The sequence below is a fragment of the Leptonychotes weddellii genome, chromosome 1 (genome assembly GCF_054177405.1).
Source record: "Leptonychotes weddellii isolate Sample4059 chromosome 1, ASM5417740v2, whole genome shotgun sequence".
In the NCBI taxonomy this organism is placed as follows: domain Eukaryota; kingdom Metazoa; phylum Chordata; class Mammalia; order Carnivora; family Phocidae; genus Leptonychotes; species Leptonychotes weddellii.
Window position 1 is genome coordinate 72116117 of NC_138369.1, and position 19839 is coordinate 72135955.

A 19839-nucleotide genomic window follows, 5' to 3' on the forward strand; every position below is an offset into this window, starting at 1 on the left:
ACCATGCCAAGCATGGCCTGCCTCATGGCTGTCACATCTTCCTTAAAAGCTCTTCTCCATATACACATGGCTTAGTCTCTAACTTCCTTCAGAGCCCTCCTGGAAGAGTCCTTCTGTGACAACCCTACATAAACTTCCATCTCTTTCTATGGTCCATATTCTGCTTCATTTCCTCCTGATGACCTTTATTTTTCTTATCAACACCACTCTATATTTAAGTAAGATTTTTAAAAATTATTTGTCTCCCCCACAAGAATATAAGCTCTGTGATGGCAGAGATTATTTTCTGCCAAGTTCATCTTCACTTTTCTGAATCTATAATGGTATCTAGTACATAATAGCTGCTCAGCAAATATTCCTTGAATGAGTGAAAGAAACTCTGTGTCCCACATAAGCTATTTTTCTGCCTGGTGTATTCCACTTTTTCTCTTCTGCTTTCCTTATGTTCATTTTCCTCAGTATAGATGCCATCCCCTCCATAAAGCCTTTCCAGAAACTCTAGTATGGGCTAGTTGTTCCTCCTCTCTACAACCATAACACTGAATGTGTTATCATCTAGCAATTATTTTTCTATTAAAATGACATAAATCAATGCCTTCCTCTTGCAGTAGACTTCCATATCCATAACAAGAGGGAATATGTCTTCATTCAACATATTCAATAAGCATGTATGAAGCCTATAGTGCTAGGCTGGAAGCATACAACACTGAACAGATAGGCAAGCCCTCATAGTCATGAGGCTTGCAGTCAAATGTTTTACTCAGTGATGCACTCCCAACATTTCACTGGCTTGGCACATCTTGGATGACTAATGAGTGTCTCTATTTAGAACTTTTATCTTACATCTTACCTTTGGAAAGGGGTCTCTTCTCAAATTACCTCTCTATCTTTCATCAGAATAAAGGGTACAAAATTTGAAGATGCTAACTTGGGTTTTCCTTTGTAGTTCAAAACCCTGCTCCCATTCCAAAAGTCAAAGGCATTCATGCATTTTCTCCAGGAACAGGAGGACCAAAAGTGCCCAAAGTGAATAAAGAAGTAAACTGAACTTCTAATCTGTTTACTTTTCAGCAACTTTATTGATAAACAATTGACATACACTAAAATGTACCCATTTTAAGTGTACATTTTGATGAGTTTTGGCTAATTTATTAACCCATGCGACTATGAAGAGAGATGACATTTCCTTCACTTCAGAAAGTTCTCTTGCCTCCTTCCCAGCCAACCACACCAACATCCCTTGCCCAAAGCAACTACTGTACTGACTTTTGTTTGTTTAAATATGATTGGTCTTCTCTAGTTTCACATAAAGGGAATCATTCAGTATGTAATATCTTGGATCTGAACTACTTTTAATGTTTTTGTTTGTTTGTTTTAAAAGATTTTATTTATTTATTTATTTGAGAGAGAGAATGAGATAGAGAGAGGGAGAGCATGAGAGGGGGGAGGGTCAGAGGGAGAAGCAGACTCCCTGCTGAGCAGGGAGCCCGATGTGGGACTCGATCCCGGGACTCCAGGATCATGACCTGAGCCGAAGGCAGTCGCTTAACCAACTGAGCCACCCAGGCGCCCCTTTTTTTTTTTTTTTAAGATTTTATTTATTTATTTGAGAGAGAGAATGAACTACTTTTAATGTTTTTGAGATTCATCTATAGTGTTGCTTGGTAGAATGTATTTTGTTCCTTTTGGTTGCTGAGTAGTATTCCATTGTATCTATATACCACAATTTGTTTATCCATTCATCAGTGGATGGATATTTGGGTTATTTCCAATTCGGGACAACTATGAATAAAGCTGCCATGAACGTTTGCATATGAGTCTTTGATAGATAACTATTTTTATTTCTTTTGGACAAATACTTAGAAGTGGAAATTTTGGGTCATATGATAAGTGTAGGTTTAATTTAATGAGAAACTGCCAAACTGTTTTCCAATCTGACCTAACCATTTTTCATTCCCACCAGCAAAGTGTTAGAATTCCAGTTGCTTTGCATCCTAGCCAGCACTTCTTATTGCCATTCTCTTTTATTTATGTTAATCTATTTCTTATAGTTTTCAGAGCAGACTAGTATCTTCATAACTAGTGCCAAGTTAGGGAATACTCAAGCCTTATAGGATAACAAGAACCAATCCGCAGATGTATTCTCATAGGCAACTTGCTGAAGCCTGATATTAGTCAAGCCTCGTACAAAGAAAGTAGCCAAGATTTTCTGAGCCCCAAAAGCTGAAAGGGGGCAAAAAAAACCCTAAGAAGACTTTGAGGTTCAGAAGAATACAGAAAATAAGAATGCAACCAGAGATCATGGTTGAGCCACAAGCTTTAGTAGGGGAAATACAGGGTGAGTTTCCTGCAAGGCGCTGGTCACATTTTCATCAACCAATCAGTACATAACCTCATTTTTATGTATGTTTCTGCTTAAGAACATCTTCTTTAATATATACTTTTCATTCCTAAAGATTGAACTTATGGCCAACAGCACTAGAACTCATGCCTGAATGAAGCTTATCTAACACAAAATTTTCTTCATAAGGCACATCATAGCCTTCTTGCTCTTGGGAAAGCTAGACAGCACTTCAGTGCTTAAGCTGTGTTTGGGCGCCATTTTAAGTAGCAAAATCACCAAAATTGCAAAAAAAAAAAAAATGTGGCACCAAACAAACCATGAAAAGACTACTTGTTTACAGTATCAGAACTGAACAAGAAGACAGAATGTTGCCCTGCTCAACCTTAGCTGGGAAGGTGCACGTCCGGTGACAAGAAACTGCATGTCCACAAATGACTGTGAACATGCCACAAGGACTGAGTTTGAGGTTACAGATAAATTTTAGCAAGTAGGCAAATTTGCAAATATAGAATCCGCAAATAATGAGGATCAACTATGTGTGTGTTAGTGTGTGCACATACAGTAGATAGGATGCTCCGTGAAGATATGAATATTGCTGATATCACTGTTAGACCTGCAGAAAGAAAATTAGCTCTCTGTGGATATCAATTTCATTGAATAATCAGTCATTTTTGGTCCAACATTAGTAGATCAAAGGTATTTAACCAAGGCCCTGTTTCTCTGCAGAGGTGTTTGTAAATTATAATCATTTAACCTCAGACATTCTCTAGATTAGCTGAAGTGCTTTATATAGGTGATGCTTAACTTTTTGAAATAACAATTGCATCCAAATACTAATATCCCACAGTTCAGAATCAGTCACTTTATCATTATACATCAATTTACCAGGCTTAGAAACCTTATTGCTTGGGGTTGGGTCTTTGTGGCCCTTCCTTAAGGAACCTCAGAATCAGGTCTTTGTGAGATCATACTTAATTAGCACCCCAATTTTCCCTTTCACTACATAGCCCTCCCCTTTCCAGAAGGAGCCAATATGGTACTATACTCTTCTATATTTTAAATAAACCTATGTTGTCACCTACACCAAATGTAGACTGCTCTTTCTATAGTTTTAATATTTTTTTTCTTATTGCCTCAGGGAAGATGTATAATAACTGGCCATTCATTCACTTATTTTTTTAATTTTTTTAATTTATTTTTTTGAGAGAGAGAGAGAGCATGCACAAGTAGAGGGGAGGAGCAGAGGGAGAGGAAGAAGCAGACTCCCTGTTCAACAGGGAGCCTGACACAGGGTTCCATCCCAGGACCCTGGGATTATGACCTGAGCCAAAGGCAGGCACTTAACCGAGTGAGCCACCTGGGCACCCCCACTTCACTTATTTTTAAAAATTATTTAGGAATTGATGATTGAGTGATGATATGTCCTTGATCACCATCATGCTCTGTGCAAGAATCTATCATATACCTAAATGTCACCCAGCCAGCTCTCTGCTGGTCTGACAGTCTTGACTCATATTTCCCAAACTTTGAGTCATCTTCATGTTTCTTTTCTACTATCTTCTTTCTTCTTCTGAAGATCTTTTTTGGCTCAAAAACCTAGAACTGAATCCAGTAAATATCTGACCTACTGTAGGTGAAACCAACAAACAACCGCAACAACGACAAATTCTTGGTATTTGAGATAAAGTTTACATTTTCCTAAATATAAAATTAGTGAATTTTATTGTCCCAATGTATTTGAAAAAGTTTTTAAACTTACAAGAACGAGAATAACATTAAAAAAATCACCTCTGATCCTAGCAACCAAAGATCATCCTTTTTACAATGTTCTGAATGCATAGGAGACTATGCATCTCGTTTCAGATTGACAATTTATGTATTTCTTGCCTTTTCCACTGTCCCATAATTTAAATTACTTATAAATATAATATTCTTTTATAATGACATCATAATTTAATCAATCATTCCTGTGCTGTTAGACAAATAAATTCCTTGCAATTAAATATCATTGCAAAAGATTAGCTTGCTTTCCAAGTGAAGCCTTAGTCACTTCTGCCATGGTTGAAAATGGCCTGTTATTTCTTATTGGAATACACAGTGTTAAGTTTATTCTTGGAGAATATAATACTCTGTGTTTTTTTGCTTCCATTTGTGTTTACCAAGGTCACTTCAAATTTATTCCTACTAAAGGTGTGAATTTAGCAATGGAACTTTAAGTTGCTTTATTATAAATAAGTGACACTTGAGCAGAAAATATATAGAAGGACATCTCTGCTATAAACAAAACAAACAAAAAATATTCTTTTAAAAATAAAGAATGTTAGAATAATGCCAAAAATGAGCATGGAGCTTATATATGGTAGACTTCAAATTAGGCAGTAAAGATAACAGTGCAGTGTATTTAGGGCAGCCCATTTCACAACAGATTATATATTTTATATCATGCATGATAACTAAAAGAAATTTGAGCTCTTATTACTCAGAGCTTATGAAACAAGATCTACTTTTTCAAATGTAAGCATTTATTCACTAATTTTAATCACGGCAACCGTTCTCACCCCTTAATATTTATTGAGCCCCTCCCCAACACTCACCTCAAGGAACATGGCAATGTACCAACTTGCTTTGTATTTGCTGCAAATAACAATTAAAAAGTCAAGAGAATTTTTATTTTAAAGAAAATTGTTAACCCACTGCTAATAGGTAAAAAGTGCTCTCTTTATCTCATTAGGGTGAAGAAATCAATAGAACCTCAAGTATGGTCACCTAAGAGTATAGAATGTACTATAATTATTTGCTTATATAGTAAGAACAGGAGTAGAAGAGCCAAGTAGCCACTTGGGTCAGGCAGCTTCTCTCTGTCTCTCTGTCTCTGTCTGTCTCTCTCTCTCCACTGTGGGTATGGAGTAAGAGAAAGAATGTGTTCTGGGAAGCAGTTTATGACAAGGGGCTGTGATATAAGCATAAGAAATAGGCCTCATGAGAAGCGAGGCCAAAGGAGGATGTTGAAAAATACCTAAATGTGGGTGATTTTCCATGGAAATAAATCCCTCCCGCCATTCCTCAGAATAGCACATTTTGAGATGTTGCCTCCATCCACCTGGGTTCCCGAGTGACTATAATGAAGAGAGTCCCATTGCTAATTTGTTTGGGAAATGTGGCATGCACACGAAATAAATTTTTGTTGTTTTAAGCCACTGAGATTTTGGAGTTTTTACTAGGGCATAGCCCTAATTTATCCTGACCGGTAACCAGCCTTGTGAAAGAAATCTCTAGCAACAAAACATAAATTGTTTCTTGTTCTCAGAATAACTTCATCTGCAAAGGACCAAGTAGAACTGTGGCCTGCTCTGGGGTCTTGTGACTTATTTGAAATGTGCCCCTGGCAGGCACAGAAGACTTATAGAACATTCCTTATTCTGAGGTAAAATGCCCTTCTTAATTCATTTTCTTTTTTCCTCTTTTCATATTCATTCACTCCACAAACATTTATTTGTTACCTAATATGAGCAAAGTGAGCTAGAGATTATCTTCAGAGATGACAGGAACCTGGTACTTGAAGACTTTATCACCTAAGGCAGGGGATAAACTATTTCTAAACATTAGCATATAAAGTAGGAAGTGAACTTTGCTCCCGTAACTCAATACTTTGAAACAATTATTTAATTTGCTGCATAGCTTTCAGAATTTCAATGCACATAAGAATAGTTTTCCTTTTACAGAAATGAAAATGGATTTTACGTGGTTGTCTGGAACCTGAATTTTTCTCCCACTTCTGGAGGTTTTTTCTATATGAATACACCTAGATCAACCTCATTATTTTTTTAGCAGCTGTTTTGTGTTACATTTAGAAATATCTTAGTTATGTAACCAAGCTTTCTAGGGTACATGTCTTTTAAAAGTATTTATTTATTTATAAAATCATCTTATTTATAAAATACATTTAACTACGAAAGTGACATATGTTGATTCAAACTGAATGGAAGGATATTAAAGGAAAAGAAAAACCCATCTCAGGTCCTAATTCAAAGGTGCTTAAGGTAATAAAAAAAAAAAAAGGCTTATTTTATCTTTTATCTCTATATTAATTTGTTTCTTATTTAACTGAAATGTCCATGGATCTTACTCTGAATATATAAGCTCTGCTTCTTCCTTATGCTTTGTTTCATCTATCATAATATCCAGATGGCACAGCTGTTCCAATGTACATTTTTCCAGACACACATCCAGAAAAAAAGAGTTTACACTCCCAGCATCTCACAAACAAGTGCCAAGACTGACTCTGACTTGACCAGCTTGTAACTCACAATGTCCCTGACACATCAGTGTGGCTGGTGGAATTGGATGGGCCATTTGACCAGGCTTGGGCGTTATGCTCCTATCTGCAGTCACAGTGATAAATAACCTGCCCAAAACATATGACTTGAGTGAGAGAGAAGGGTATGACTTTATAAAAAGGAGGAACAATAAGAGTTCTTAGCCAAGAAATAAACAATGTCCACTACAGCCCCTGCCTACCTCTCTGGAGCCCTGGTAGCTCTACCTACATGGTATCGCTCTTAGCAATCACTCCTGTATTCTTTTATAAATTTTCTATGCGTACACAAGACATACACAAATGGGACCACATTACATTTTTTTGCTATCCTATATTTCATTAATAACCTATTCTAGACTTTCCAGATTAGTCCAAAGAAATCTACTTCATGCCTTTCAATGGCTATATAATAGTCCATTACAAGTATGTACTATAATTCATTTAAATAACCTCTGATTTAGGGATATTTGTTTTTTTTCAGGGTAGTCAGTACAAATATTGTCCCATTGAACATATTCGTACATAAATTTAGATGCATTTGTTCAAGTTTATCTCTACATTAAAATCCTAGACAAAAAATTACTAGGTCAAAGAGGATGTGCATTTAAAATGTGAGTAGATATGTTCAAAAATACAAATAAAATTAGTGGTTGAACGTGTTTGGACTCCTTTCGAAAGTGTATGAGAATGCTTGAGTCTCATTATATCCTTGCAGTTTTGCTCAAATGATGACTATAAAGCAGTGTTTTTATTTTATTTTGTATGTCATGGGCCACATGAATGCCATGACTCATGAATTGCCAGTTTCCATGCTTATTTTTCTTCGGGGTGCGAAATTTCTCTTATTGAGTTCTTCATATATTAAGAAGATTAGCACCTACTCTGCTCTACTGAAACATTTTTTGGGGACTTTTGACTCTTTAGTTTTTATGGTATTTTTTGTCATATCAAACTTTTAAAACTTTTATGCATTTAAATGTGTCAGTCTCTTTCCCTTGCAATTTCTGGGTTTTGTAGGTTACTTAAAAATCACTGTGTACACAAAACTCACTGGGTTTTCTTCTATTCTTCTAATGCCACTTTTTCATTGAAGTCATTGATCAATCTGAAATTATTGTTAGTCTTCGTATGTGGAAGTCATTAATCATCTGCTTCTTTCTTTTTCCAGATACATGGTAGATGGCTCGTACCCAACTGTAGTGGGTTGGGGCCGTGTAACTAGTTCTGCGTAATCATTTGTAAATGGAAGTTGACACAGATCACTCTGGTCAGGCTATTTAATTGCCAGTGCAAGGCCTTACTTTTCCCTCTGATACATCATTGGCCAAGTTTGAGGTAGTGGCCTTTCCACCAACTTGGGCCCTTTGAATTAACACAATCCACAGAGGTCCCCCCCGACAACCATAAGTGAAAAATAAACTTTTGTGGCACTGAGCCGCTAATACTTGGTCACTTTTTAACTGCAGCATAACCAACCCTACCCCAACTGACACAAGAGATCAAGTACTATTCTGGAATTTTTTAAAAAATAAACACTCGTTTGTCCTGAACGTCCTACCTTTTCTCTTGGGTGCAGTTTTATAGCATATGGTATCAGAGCCTCTCCCACATCGCCTCCCTGTTAGTATCTGTTTGCCTTTGCCCAACTTCCAGCTCTTAGCATCAGGAACTCTTTGCTGAGGGTGTCCTCCCATTGATGAAACTCACTCTACCACGTGTCCAACAGGTTGGAAGTTACTGGAATTCATGCCTCCAGGAGCAACTCTCAAGCAATATCTCAGGAATGTTGGAGTATAAATAAATACTGTCACTCCCTTACTCCTTAGGTGGGATAACTCTAAAGTAGAATAACTTACATGAGCTTCCGAAGCTTCTCTAGTGGGAATTATGCTGCATAGCACTGTGCTCAGTATTTATCTGATTACAGCTTTGGCAACCCAGGGTGTTCACACTCAAAGAAAATATAGAGGAGGGAACATGACAGCAGTTATCAGAACTTAACGTGAACCATGACCTGGAAACTTTCAAGTATCAGTAGACAGAATCATTTCCAAAACGGTAACAAGCCAGTCAACTATCCCATATTTATTCACATTTAGTGTTTATATTTAACCTTTTTTGTTGTTAAATCTCTTCAAATTATATTTGAAATTTTCTTTCAACAAAGATCTCTCAATTTTAAACTGAATGGTTGAATTCTAATTAAAGTATATTTATATAAATTAAGAGCAACTAGTATATGGGTGGCCAGAAAGGCACAGATCTCATTCAAAGATAATATGGTAATTCTTGAGGTATTATTAATTGAATTAAATCTTTAAATATATTTTTATTGGTGATAAAGTTCAAGTGAGAAGAAATTTTTTTTTTGAATGAAAGAGAATGTAATGGTATCCAAAGGATTGAATATTTAGTTACCTCAATTAATTCAAACCTCATCTAAGGTCTCCCATGAGAAGGGCATTTCAGGAATGCAGAAGTCTAAGTTGTGAAATTGATACCTTTCCACCATGAGTTAATCAGCATCCTCAGAGTTGAACAGGTGTCAGATGAGAAAGTTCAGGCTTTGCTGACCCAGGGCGGCAGGAAACCAACAAACTGAAGTCCCTACAATATATTACCAGATGGCAAATCAACAATCAAAACACTATTTCAAGTGATAGCTTTTAATGTTTTGTCATAAGCCAACAGTGCTCTGTCTTAGAGAAAAGGAGTTTTGAGAAAGTCAGAGAGAAAAATCCATGTGAGCAGTTTACATGAGATTATGGCTGTGGGAGGAATTTTTCCATTACTCGCAAAGCCAGGAAAAAAAAATCTTTGTTTGGTTTTTGTTTTTTGCAGAATTTGCAAAAACAATAACTTTAAATCAGCCCTCCCGATCTACCACAGTTTCTGGGTAATTATCCCCAGTAGGTTCCTTTTAGTGAGTCACTTTCTATTTTTTTCTTCAAAAGTAGTTTCTTTTTGACATTTTTATGCAGTCTTTCTGTTTGCTAAAATAACAGAATCTCCTATTACAAAAACATCAACAACTGTCAGGGATTTTGTTTCTCCAGAGCTCAGCTCTCAAGCCTCCTGACACAGGGGCTAACATGGCAATCTGAGTTGTGAATTTCATACAGATCCCTCTTTTTCTTTAACAAATTAATGAACTGAAATTGAGATGGGCCTACTGTTCTGTTTAATTGTTAAATACCTATGCTGCATACCTGAAGTGTTTGGGAGTTCCCTAGAAGATTCTTTACTTTTCTACTCTGATCTTAAAGAACCCAGTGTGAGAAAAAAAAAAATCAAGTAATGAGAAATTCTGCTTCTGGCCAGGATGGAGAAAAAAGAACCAATTTACTCTTTCACCGGAAACAATCAAAAATTAGACAAAAATATATGAAGCAATGGTTTGTAAGCCATTGGATCATCAGGTAATGAAGGATATTGATCCTTGAAGTGTGAGAAACAAGTGAAGTGAAGCCTATGTTGCTCCGCCTACTACCTTACTGAAGTTTCCAGGGCATATCCAGAGAGGGAGCGCCAAGGTTAGAGCTGACACCTTGATTTGAGGAGATTGAGGTGAGAGTCTGAGGAGACAGACAGTAAAGAGGTGCACAGAGAGAGCACCACAGATATCTACAGAGTATCCCCCCTTAAGTACTCAGCTGAATACAGATCAGAGTGTATATGTGAGGAAACTACCTGAGGCCAAAGAAAGAATCACCCTAGACAATTAGAGGAATCAGTGCCCAGTGAACACCCAGGGGTAAGAACAATGCCTGTACCCATCAGGCAGACTGGAAAACTCAAGATTTACAGGGCATCAAATATAGTACTCAGAAGGATCTTTCCTCAGTAGTCAGGGATAATTAACCCATGATTAAACCCTACACTGGTTCTGCCTTGCAATTATTAAAAGCAAAACCAGAAAGGACCAAACTGTTTCTAAGTAACTTAACTCTGTCCTAGAACAAAGCTCAAGGGTATTTCTAAGAACACAAATATATCAGCATCCCACAAGATATAATTTACAACGTCTGGCACCCAATCAAAGGGTCCAGGGAAGTGACGTCACCAGGATGGCAAAATAGGTTGTTCCTGACTCTTCTCCCTTCACAAGAAGAGCTATTCAAGAACAAGACACCACTGAGAGAATATTAGAACATGCGGATGAGGCACAAGCACCTTCCTGCACCACAGAGATCAAGACAAATTGCATTAGAAGGATAAGAGAAGCAGCTACATGTTGACAGCATTGTCCCTCCCCCAGGACAATGCAGCACCATGCGGAGAGGTCTCTCCTGAGCCTCCAGTTTCTCCGGCGAAAACAGAGAACCCAGAGGGGAACAACCACCACCCCGCCCCTAGCATTGGGTTACTTTGTAGGAGCTCCTGCCATGACCTTGCATCAGGGATACTGCAAGAAAATCTGTGGGGCTTAATCTCTGGGAATCTGACTGTGATGGAGAAGGTGGGAAGGAGCTTGCCACAGCTAGCACATGGAACTTGGCAGACAGAGTTCATACCTACAGTGCCCAAATAGTAATCCCAACCAGTAGCTTTGCTCATCTGCTGAATGAAATCAGGGGTACACTCTGACCAAGGAACTTGGCTGAATGTAGATCTGCCTAATTCAGATCCTCAGATGAGAAGTTTTGCCTGCTGTTGAGCCTGGTTGGCCCACACTCAGGCAAGGTGCTGAGTCACAGCTCCACCAGCTATGGAGAGTGTCATCCAGGCCCATCTGACCAGAAGCACTGGTGATAACTCCCGGAAGCAATGAAGCCCACTGGAGCTTCAGCCAAAAGATGGATGGTAAGAGCTGATCACTCACAGCGCAAAGCCAGTACTGGGCATGGAGTGGTCTCCTGTGTTACTCATAGGCAGAGGGATTAATTCATAGCCAAGGCTGAGGGTAGCTCCAGACCCTTCCAACTGGAGAGACTGTTTGGGAAATTGAGAGAAGCCCAGGTGGCCTGTCCTCTTACGATCCAGGCAAAGGGGCTAAGACATAGCCTCACTGACTGTGGATAGTGTCTTCCAGCCTTATCTGACCGGAAGAGCTGGCAACAACTCCTAGAGGCTGTGCTGGCCCAGCAACACTTGAGCCTAGAAGAGGGCGGGCAAGCTGACAGTTTGCAGAACAAAGCCAGTGGTCCTCTCCAGCCAGGAAACTTGGGGTGCAGGTCAGTTAAGACATAAAATGCTTTATTGATTTTAGAGATGCTTCTCCTGCTGTGCCCAGGCAGGAAACTTAATTCGTAGCCCTGCTCATTACTAATATAGCCTTCAGCCTGTCCAACCAGAGAATCTAACCAGAGCACACAGAAAGCTGCATAGCCAATTCAACAGCCTTACATACGGTGGCACTTGAACAGAGAGCACAACCCATTGCTTCCCCTGCCTACAGAGCAAGCCAGTGGCCTCACCTAACAAGAGAATTCAGTGTACACTGTAACCTTATTTGGATCCCAAACAATGAGCCATACAGGCCCTGGGTCCTGTCCTGTTGCCTTACCAGGGCAAAAAAGCTAATTCATAGTCCTGACTACAAATAAATATAGTATGAAGTCCTAACCATCTAGTAAGTCTGACCAGAGAACTCAGACAACTGCAGAGCCCATCCTCCAGCCTCACTTGAATAAGGAACAAAGCCAAAGTCCTACCCAACTGTTCTCAGCCAGTGACACATCCTCCCATCTTCTACCTCAGAGCTTGAACAGTAGCCTCAACCAAAATTAGACCATAATAGTAGGCCCCATCTGCCCAAGGACATTACCAGCAAACACACCCAGAAACCCAAACTGAGCTGACTGGTAAAGAACTGTCTCTGCCAGAACAAACCTGTAAGGTCTGGAAGAGGAGCCCAATTACATAAATGTGCAGATACCAACATAAGGAATCAAAGATCACTAAAAATCATGTAAATGTGACACCACCAAAGGAAACTAGTAATGCTCTAATAACTGATTCTACAAAAATGGAGATTTATGAAATGTCAAACAAGGAATTCAGAATAATCTCTTAAGGAAGTTTAATGACCTACAAGGAAACACAGACAACTAAATGAACTTAGGAAAACAATGCATGAACAAAATGAGAAGTTTGACAAGGAAATAGCAACCATCAAAGAAATAAAACAAAACAAAACAGAAATCCTGGAGTTCAAAAATACAATAGCTGAACTAAAGAGTTCAACAGTTTCAAAAGTAGAGTCAACCATGCAGAAGAATCAGAGACCTGGAGGATAAGACATTAAAAATTACCTAAATAGAGGAGCACAAAAAAAAAAAAAAAAAAAAAAAAGATGAAAAAGAGTGAAGAAAGCCTACAGAAATTATAGGATGCAATGAAAAGAAACAATATTTGCATTATGAAAATTCCAGAATGAGAAGAGAAAGAGAAGAGGACAGAAAGTATATTTAAAGTACTAATGGTTGAAAACATCCTGATTCTGGAGAATATTATGGACATCCAGATCCATGAGAAACCAAAGGATCCCAAATAGGTTGAAACTAACTAGAGCTACACTGAGGCACACTATACTTAAATTGTCCGAAGTTAAAGACAAAGAAAGAACTTTAAGAGCAGCAAGAGAAAAGAGAGAAGTTACATGCAACCCCCATAAGATTATAGGCAGATTTCTCAACAGAAACAACAAACTTTTCAAGCCAGGAGAGAATGAGATGACATTTTCAAAATACTCTTTTCTTTCAAAGAAAAAAAGTTTCCAGATACACAAAGAAACAGGAAAATATGATCCATAATGAAGATATAAATCAATCAATTGAATCTGATTAAGAATTAACCACAGATGTTAGAGTTAGCAAAGAAGGACATTAAAATGGTTATTATAACTGTATTCCATATGTTCTAAAAGTTAAGCAAAAACATGGAAGTATAAGAAAGATTGATGTCAAACTTCTAGTGATGAAAATTACAATGTGTGAGATGAAAAATACACTTTCTAGAATTAACAGTAGATTAGAGATTGCAGAAGAAAAGATTAGTGAATTTGAAGGTATAGTAATAGAAACAATCCAAAATGAAACATAAAGAGAGAACTTTTAAGAATTGGACAGAGTAGGGGCGCCTGGGTGGCTCAGTTTGTTAAGCGACTGCCTTCGGCTCAGGTCATGATCCTGGAGTCCCTGGATCGAGTCCCGCATCGGGCTCTCTGCTCAGCAAGGAGCCTGCTTCTCCCTCTAACCTTCCCCCCTCTCATGTACTCTCTCTCTCATTAAAAAAAAAAAAAAAGAATTGGACAGAGTATTGGTGAAGTGTGGGACAGCTTCAAGAAGTCTAATATATGAATAATTGGAGTCATAATGGGGATGGGAGTAAAAAATTTTGAAGAAATTATGGATGAAAAATTTCCAAATTTGCGGGTGCCTGGGGGGCTCAATTGGTTAAGTGTCTGCCTTCAGCTCAGGTCATGATCCCAGGGTTCTGGGATCGGGTCCCATATCGGGCTCCCAGCTCTGTAGGGAGCCTGCTTCTTGCTCTTCCTCTGCCTGCTGCTCTCCCTGCTTGTGTGCTCCCTCTTTCTCTCTGTCAAATAAATAAATAAAATATTTTTTAAAAATTTCCAAATTTGCTAAAAACTATAAACACACATATCCAAGAAGCTAAAGAAACAAAGAAAATGATACCAAGGCACAGCATAACCAAATAGAACAAAACCAGTGATAAACAGAAAAGCTTAAAAACAATCAGAGAAAAAGATATGTACAGAGGAACAAAGGAAAGAATAACAGTAGATTTTGTTGCAAATAATAGAAGAGAAAAAAAACAATGGAGCAGCGTATTGAAAAGAAAAAAAATCTGTCATTATAGAATTCTATACCTTTTGTAAAGGTCTTTCAAAGATGAAAACAAAATAAAGCTTTGTTCAGACATATGAAAGCTGAAAGAATTCATAAATTTCTTTGAGAACATGAGCAAAATTAATAGATTTCTAGACTAATCAGGAAAAAAGAAAATATAAATGGTTGATATCAGAAATGAGAGAGGCGATATCACTACAGACTTTACAAATATCAAAATACAAAGGGAATATTAAAGACAATTTTATACCAATAAATTCTACAACTTAATGGTGATGGATAAATTCTTTGGAAGATACAGACCACCAAAGCTCACTTAAGAAAAAACTAGGTAACATAAATAGCCCTCCATTTATTAAAGAAATTTAATTTGTAATTTAAAAACTTTCCACAAAGAAATTCCAAGGCCTACATGGCTTCATTGGATAATTCTATCAAAGGTTTAAGGAAGAAGTAATATAAATTCTACACAAATACTTTCACATAATTGAAAAGGAGAAATACTCCCCAACTCATTCTATGAAGCCAGAGGTGCCCTGTTATCAAAAACAGAGGGAGATATTACAAGAGAAAATATTGCAGACCAATACTCCTCATGATCACAGGTTAAAAACTTGACAGAATTTGAGCAAATTAAATCCAAATTATATAAAAAGATAATACATCATGACCAAGTATGGCAGGTTATGCAAGATTGGTTTAACAATAGAAAATTATCAATGTATTTCATAATAACAAAACAAACAAGAGAAATAAAGAAAAATTATATGGCCATCTCAATATTCAGAAGAAAGCATCTGATAAATTTCAACATACATTCCTGATAAAAACTCTCAGAAAACTAGAAAAAGAAGGGAATTTTCTCAATTTTATGAAGGGCATCTACAAAAATACAGCTAAAAAACTTCAAATATAGCTTTAATAAGATAGAAACAAAGCACCACTTCTCTTCAGTATTGTACTGGAATTTCTAGTCATTGCAATAAAGCAAGAAAAATAAATAAAATGCATCCAGATTGGAAAGGAAGAAATAAAACTGTCTTTATTCACAAACAACATAATTGTTTATGTATAAACTCCATTGGAATCTATAAAAAACAACTAGAACTGTTGAGTTTAGGAATTGTTTCAGGAAAAAATATCAATATGTAAAAATCAATTGTATTTTTAAATATCAACCATAACAATCAGAAATTAAAATTTAAAAAATAATGCCATTCAAAAAATATCAAATAATTAGGGATAAATCTGACAAAAGACATGAAACACGTGTGCACTGAAAACTACAAAACATTACTGAGAATAATTAAAGAAGGTCTAACTAAGTGGAGAGAGATACTGCATTCACTGAAGACTCAATAATATTAAGAAATCCATTCTCTCCAAAGTGATCCACAAATTTAAAACAATTCCAATTAAAATACCAACAGGCTTTCTTATAAGAAATTGACTCATTCTGAAATTAATAAAAGAATTCAAAGGACCTAGAATAGCCAAAACAATGTGGGAAAAGATGAACAAATTTAGAGAATTAACACTTATTATGAAGCTACAATACTTAAAATAGTTTGGTATTGGTATAAAAATAGACAAATAGAAAAAAAGAACAGAATAGAGTCCAGATATAGACCCATACATATACAGATAAATGATTTTGACGAGTCTTCAAAAGCAATTGAGTAGAAAGATTAGTCTTTTCAAGAAATGGAGCTGGAATAATTGAATATATATATACCCAATTTTATATATACATATATATCTCATGGATATGTACACATATTTATGTATATATGTATGATCCATTTTTCATAACATAAAATTAACTAAGCATGGATCATAGACCTAAATGTAAAATTTAAACCTATAAAACCTCCAGGAGAAAACTTTTTTGGCTTTGGATTAGATAAGGTTTTCTTAGCTATGACACCAAAAGCACAATCTGTAAAAGAAATATTGACAAATTGAACATCATCAAAATTAAAATCTTCTGCTTTTTGAAATAGACTGTTACCAAAATGAAAAGACAAGCTACAGACTTAGAAAATATATTTGCAAATCACATATCTGATTAAGAACTTATATGCAAAATACACACTTAAAAAAAACTCTTAAAACTCAATAATAAAACAAATAGTGGGGAAATGATTTGAAAAGACACTTCACCAAAGAAGATATAAATGGCACATAAACACATAAAAGATCCTCAACAGTATTAAATTAAAACAACAATAAGATAGTATAACAGACCTATTAGAATGGCTAAAATTATTTTTAAAAAAAGATTGACCATATCTGGTGTTACCAAAGATTCAGACCAACTGGAACACTCAACACTACTGTTGGGAATGAATGTAAAATAGTTCAACTACTATTGAAAATCATTTGATAGTTTTCTTAAAAAGTGAAACATACCTAAATATAATCCAGGCAATCCACTTCCAGATATTTACCCAAGAAAATTAAAGTGTTTACTAAGACAAAGACTTGCACACAAACGTTCACAGTACATTTACCTGTACTAGCCCAAAACTGGGAACAGCACAAATGTTCAGCACAGAAAAATGGATAAACAAACAATACAATTGGAATACTACCTAGCAATAAAAATGAATGAATCATTGATACAAGCAACCAATGGGTGAATCTCAAAATAATTATGCTGAGTGAAAGAAGCCAGATCCCATCTCCCCCCCGCAAAGGTACATACTGTTCAGCTCTATTCATAAAAATTCCCCAAAATGCAAACTAACCTACGGTGACAGAAAACAGATGAGTGGTTGACTGGGGAGAGGAGGAGGCCATGAGCAGAGGCAGGAGGAAGAGATTACAAAGGAATTTGAGGAAACTTTTGATGTGATGGGCATTTCCATTATCTTGATTATGTTGACAGCTTCATGTGTGCAAACATATGTCAAAACTCACCAAATTGTACACTTTAAATATGCACTACTTATTGTATATCAGTTGTTCCTCAGTAAAGCTGATTTTAAAAATTTAAATATGAAATAAGTAAACTTGATCTTTCCTTTTATATGGGAATTCAGAAGCCCTTTTTTTTAAGATTTTATTTATTTATTTGAGAGAGAGAGTGCAAGAAAGAGAGCCCAGGGGTGGGGGGTGGGCAGAGAGGGAGAAGCAGACTCCCTGCTGAGTGGGGAGCCCGACGTGGGGCTCAATCCCAGGACCCCGGGGTCATGACCTGAGCCGAAGGCAGACACTTAACTGACTGAGCCACCCAGGTGCTCTGGGAATTCAGAAGCCCTTTAATGAAGACTTGAGAAGATAGCTATGGTGACCCCACAAAAAGTCATCAGACTGTAACCTTAGGAGATAACAGGATTTATCTAGAGGTTGAACTAATTCTTTTTTATTTGTTTATCTATTTTGGGCGGAGGGCGAGAGCGGGAGGAGTGGCAGCGGGAGGGAGACAAGCGGTCTCCACACTCAGCTCTGAGCGTGATGTGGGGCTCGATCTCATGACCCTGAGATTATGACCTGAGCCAAAATTAAGACTTGGACACTTAACCAACTGAACCACCCGGGCGTCCTGAACTAATTCTTTTCTTACCTGAAGCTTGAATAGTTCAAGGTCAGATCCAAGTGTTTGGGGCCTAAAGAATGTTTATTTGAGGATATTAATTTAAGAAAAGAAAAACATAATATATTAAATTAGGCTCAGAATTGAATATTAATACAGAATAAGAAACCAGAAAATCTTTCTAATTTTGAAAAGCTGACAAATATCACAAATTACACAAAATTTATTAAAATGGTGTTTATATTTACTAATTCACCGCTAAATACATTTCTTAACAGTTTTTTGCGCAAAATCTTTGTTCATTTCTCTCACGACAATTTTATAATATTGCCTATAAGAAAATAAAAAGATAATTCAGTCTTTCCTCTACTGACATGCTTATAGCATTAGTAATTATATAGGCAGCATTATGTATTATAGTCTTGACCAAAGCAAACTTCCCATTTGACCTCATATCGATAAGAACTGAATCCTCCTCTGGCAATTTTACATTTCTGATAATTGGAAGAATTTCCATAGAAACCTGAGTTTCTCCTCACTATGTAGATACTTCCAGTGCTGGACACCTTAGCATCCATTCACATCAGGATAAAATTTCTGACCTGAAGGTTCTTGATTCAATGGCTGGTGAGTTGGCACAGTTAACTGAATGGTTTATTCCTGAAAGGTGATCCTATACTGGGATGGCTTGCGATGCTAAATATGGAAGTCTTTGTGACACACATAAATACAACCCTCTTGAACTGCAGCCCCAATAGAACTTTCCCTTAGCCAGATCCCCAAACTTTCTGTAGTTACTCCAATGCTATCAAGCCTAAGTAGAATATAATACGCCAGCACAGATTAGAGGGGAGAAAAGACAATTGTCTTAACCAATTGCAATTAAAACATCTGGTTTTGAAAATTTTGGAAACGCCTACAGCTATAAGAACACATCACCAGAGTCCGTCCCACAGCCTTAGAAGGGGGCCCCAGCAAGTAAGGGCCTTAAGCTTAAACTTTGTTTGTTTTCCAGTGAAATGACCTTTAAAATGAGCCTCAACTTCTTGTCCACCTTCCTGTTTTCTCTGTGCTGTTTGTTTTTTTCCCTCACAGAGTCTCTCAGTTGCTTAATTTAGAGTATGATGATAAACACTTGGTTTTATATGTGATCCATTTAACACCTTGAGAACTATAGTTATGTATTCTTACCACATGGAAGGGAAGGGACCAATGATAATTTTTGCAAAATGAGCAATTATCAAGAGAAAGGAAAATATACTTTGCTTAAGATATATTAATATATTGTCTCGGATGAGAAACCAATGTGTACATACAGTTTTAAATTAAACGTATGTAAATAATTTGAAAATTTTGCTTCTCAAACACAAGTCCAGACCCCAGATTTTATTATTCCTATGAAATTAAAACTCTGATTAACTAGAATAATCAGAGAATAGCATCATTTAATTAAGTTTTTTTCTGTCTAACTTAAGATCATTAACCAACGCATTCTTTGTTTTCATTCTGTATTGTTCAAAATCTTCGTACATTTTAAGTGGACATCTTTTCTCACTTAGCAAGAATAGCCTGAGTGTATTTTAATTTCATTAATTAGGTTGCTGAATTGTCTCAGGAATGTGGCTCTGGGAGTCAATTTCATCATACCAGAGGTTTGGAAGATGTAAAGGTTCTTAATGAAGGTACATTTCCTGGGCAATGCCTGGGTCACAACTTTTTTGTGGTGAAAGTACCACAAAACCTATAGAGTCACTCAAATTACAGATGGCAGTTTGAGCAAGTAAGTTTGCAGTGAAGTCCAGAAGCAGCTTTTACTTCAGGTAAG

The 19839-nt window shown here is 36.8% G+C and overlaps 1 protein-coding gene across 8 annotated transcripts in view; it reads right to left on the reverse strand.

The window, feature by feature from the left end:
• LOC115943924 (uncharacterized) overlaps positions 1-19839 on the reverse strand; it is a 126984-nt gene that overhangs the window by 34494 nt on the left and 72651 nt on the right. For 6 of the 8 annotated variants that reach the window (XM_081825894.1, XM_081825913.1, XM_081825920.1 and 3 more), the window contains one exon: positions 9164-9269. In XM_081825894.1, coding sequence (XP_081682020.1) covers positions 9164-9174 — 11 coding nt within the window. In that variant the 5' untranslated portion in view covers positions 9175-9269. Of the gene's footprint in view, positions 1-4938; positions 4979-9163; positions 9270-19839 lie in introns of all 8 variants that reach the window. The other 2 variants (XM_081825934.1, XM_081825944.1) reach the window with 1 other exon arrangement.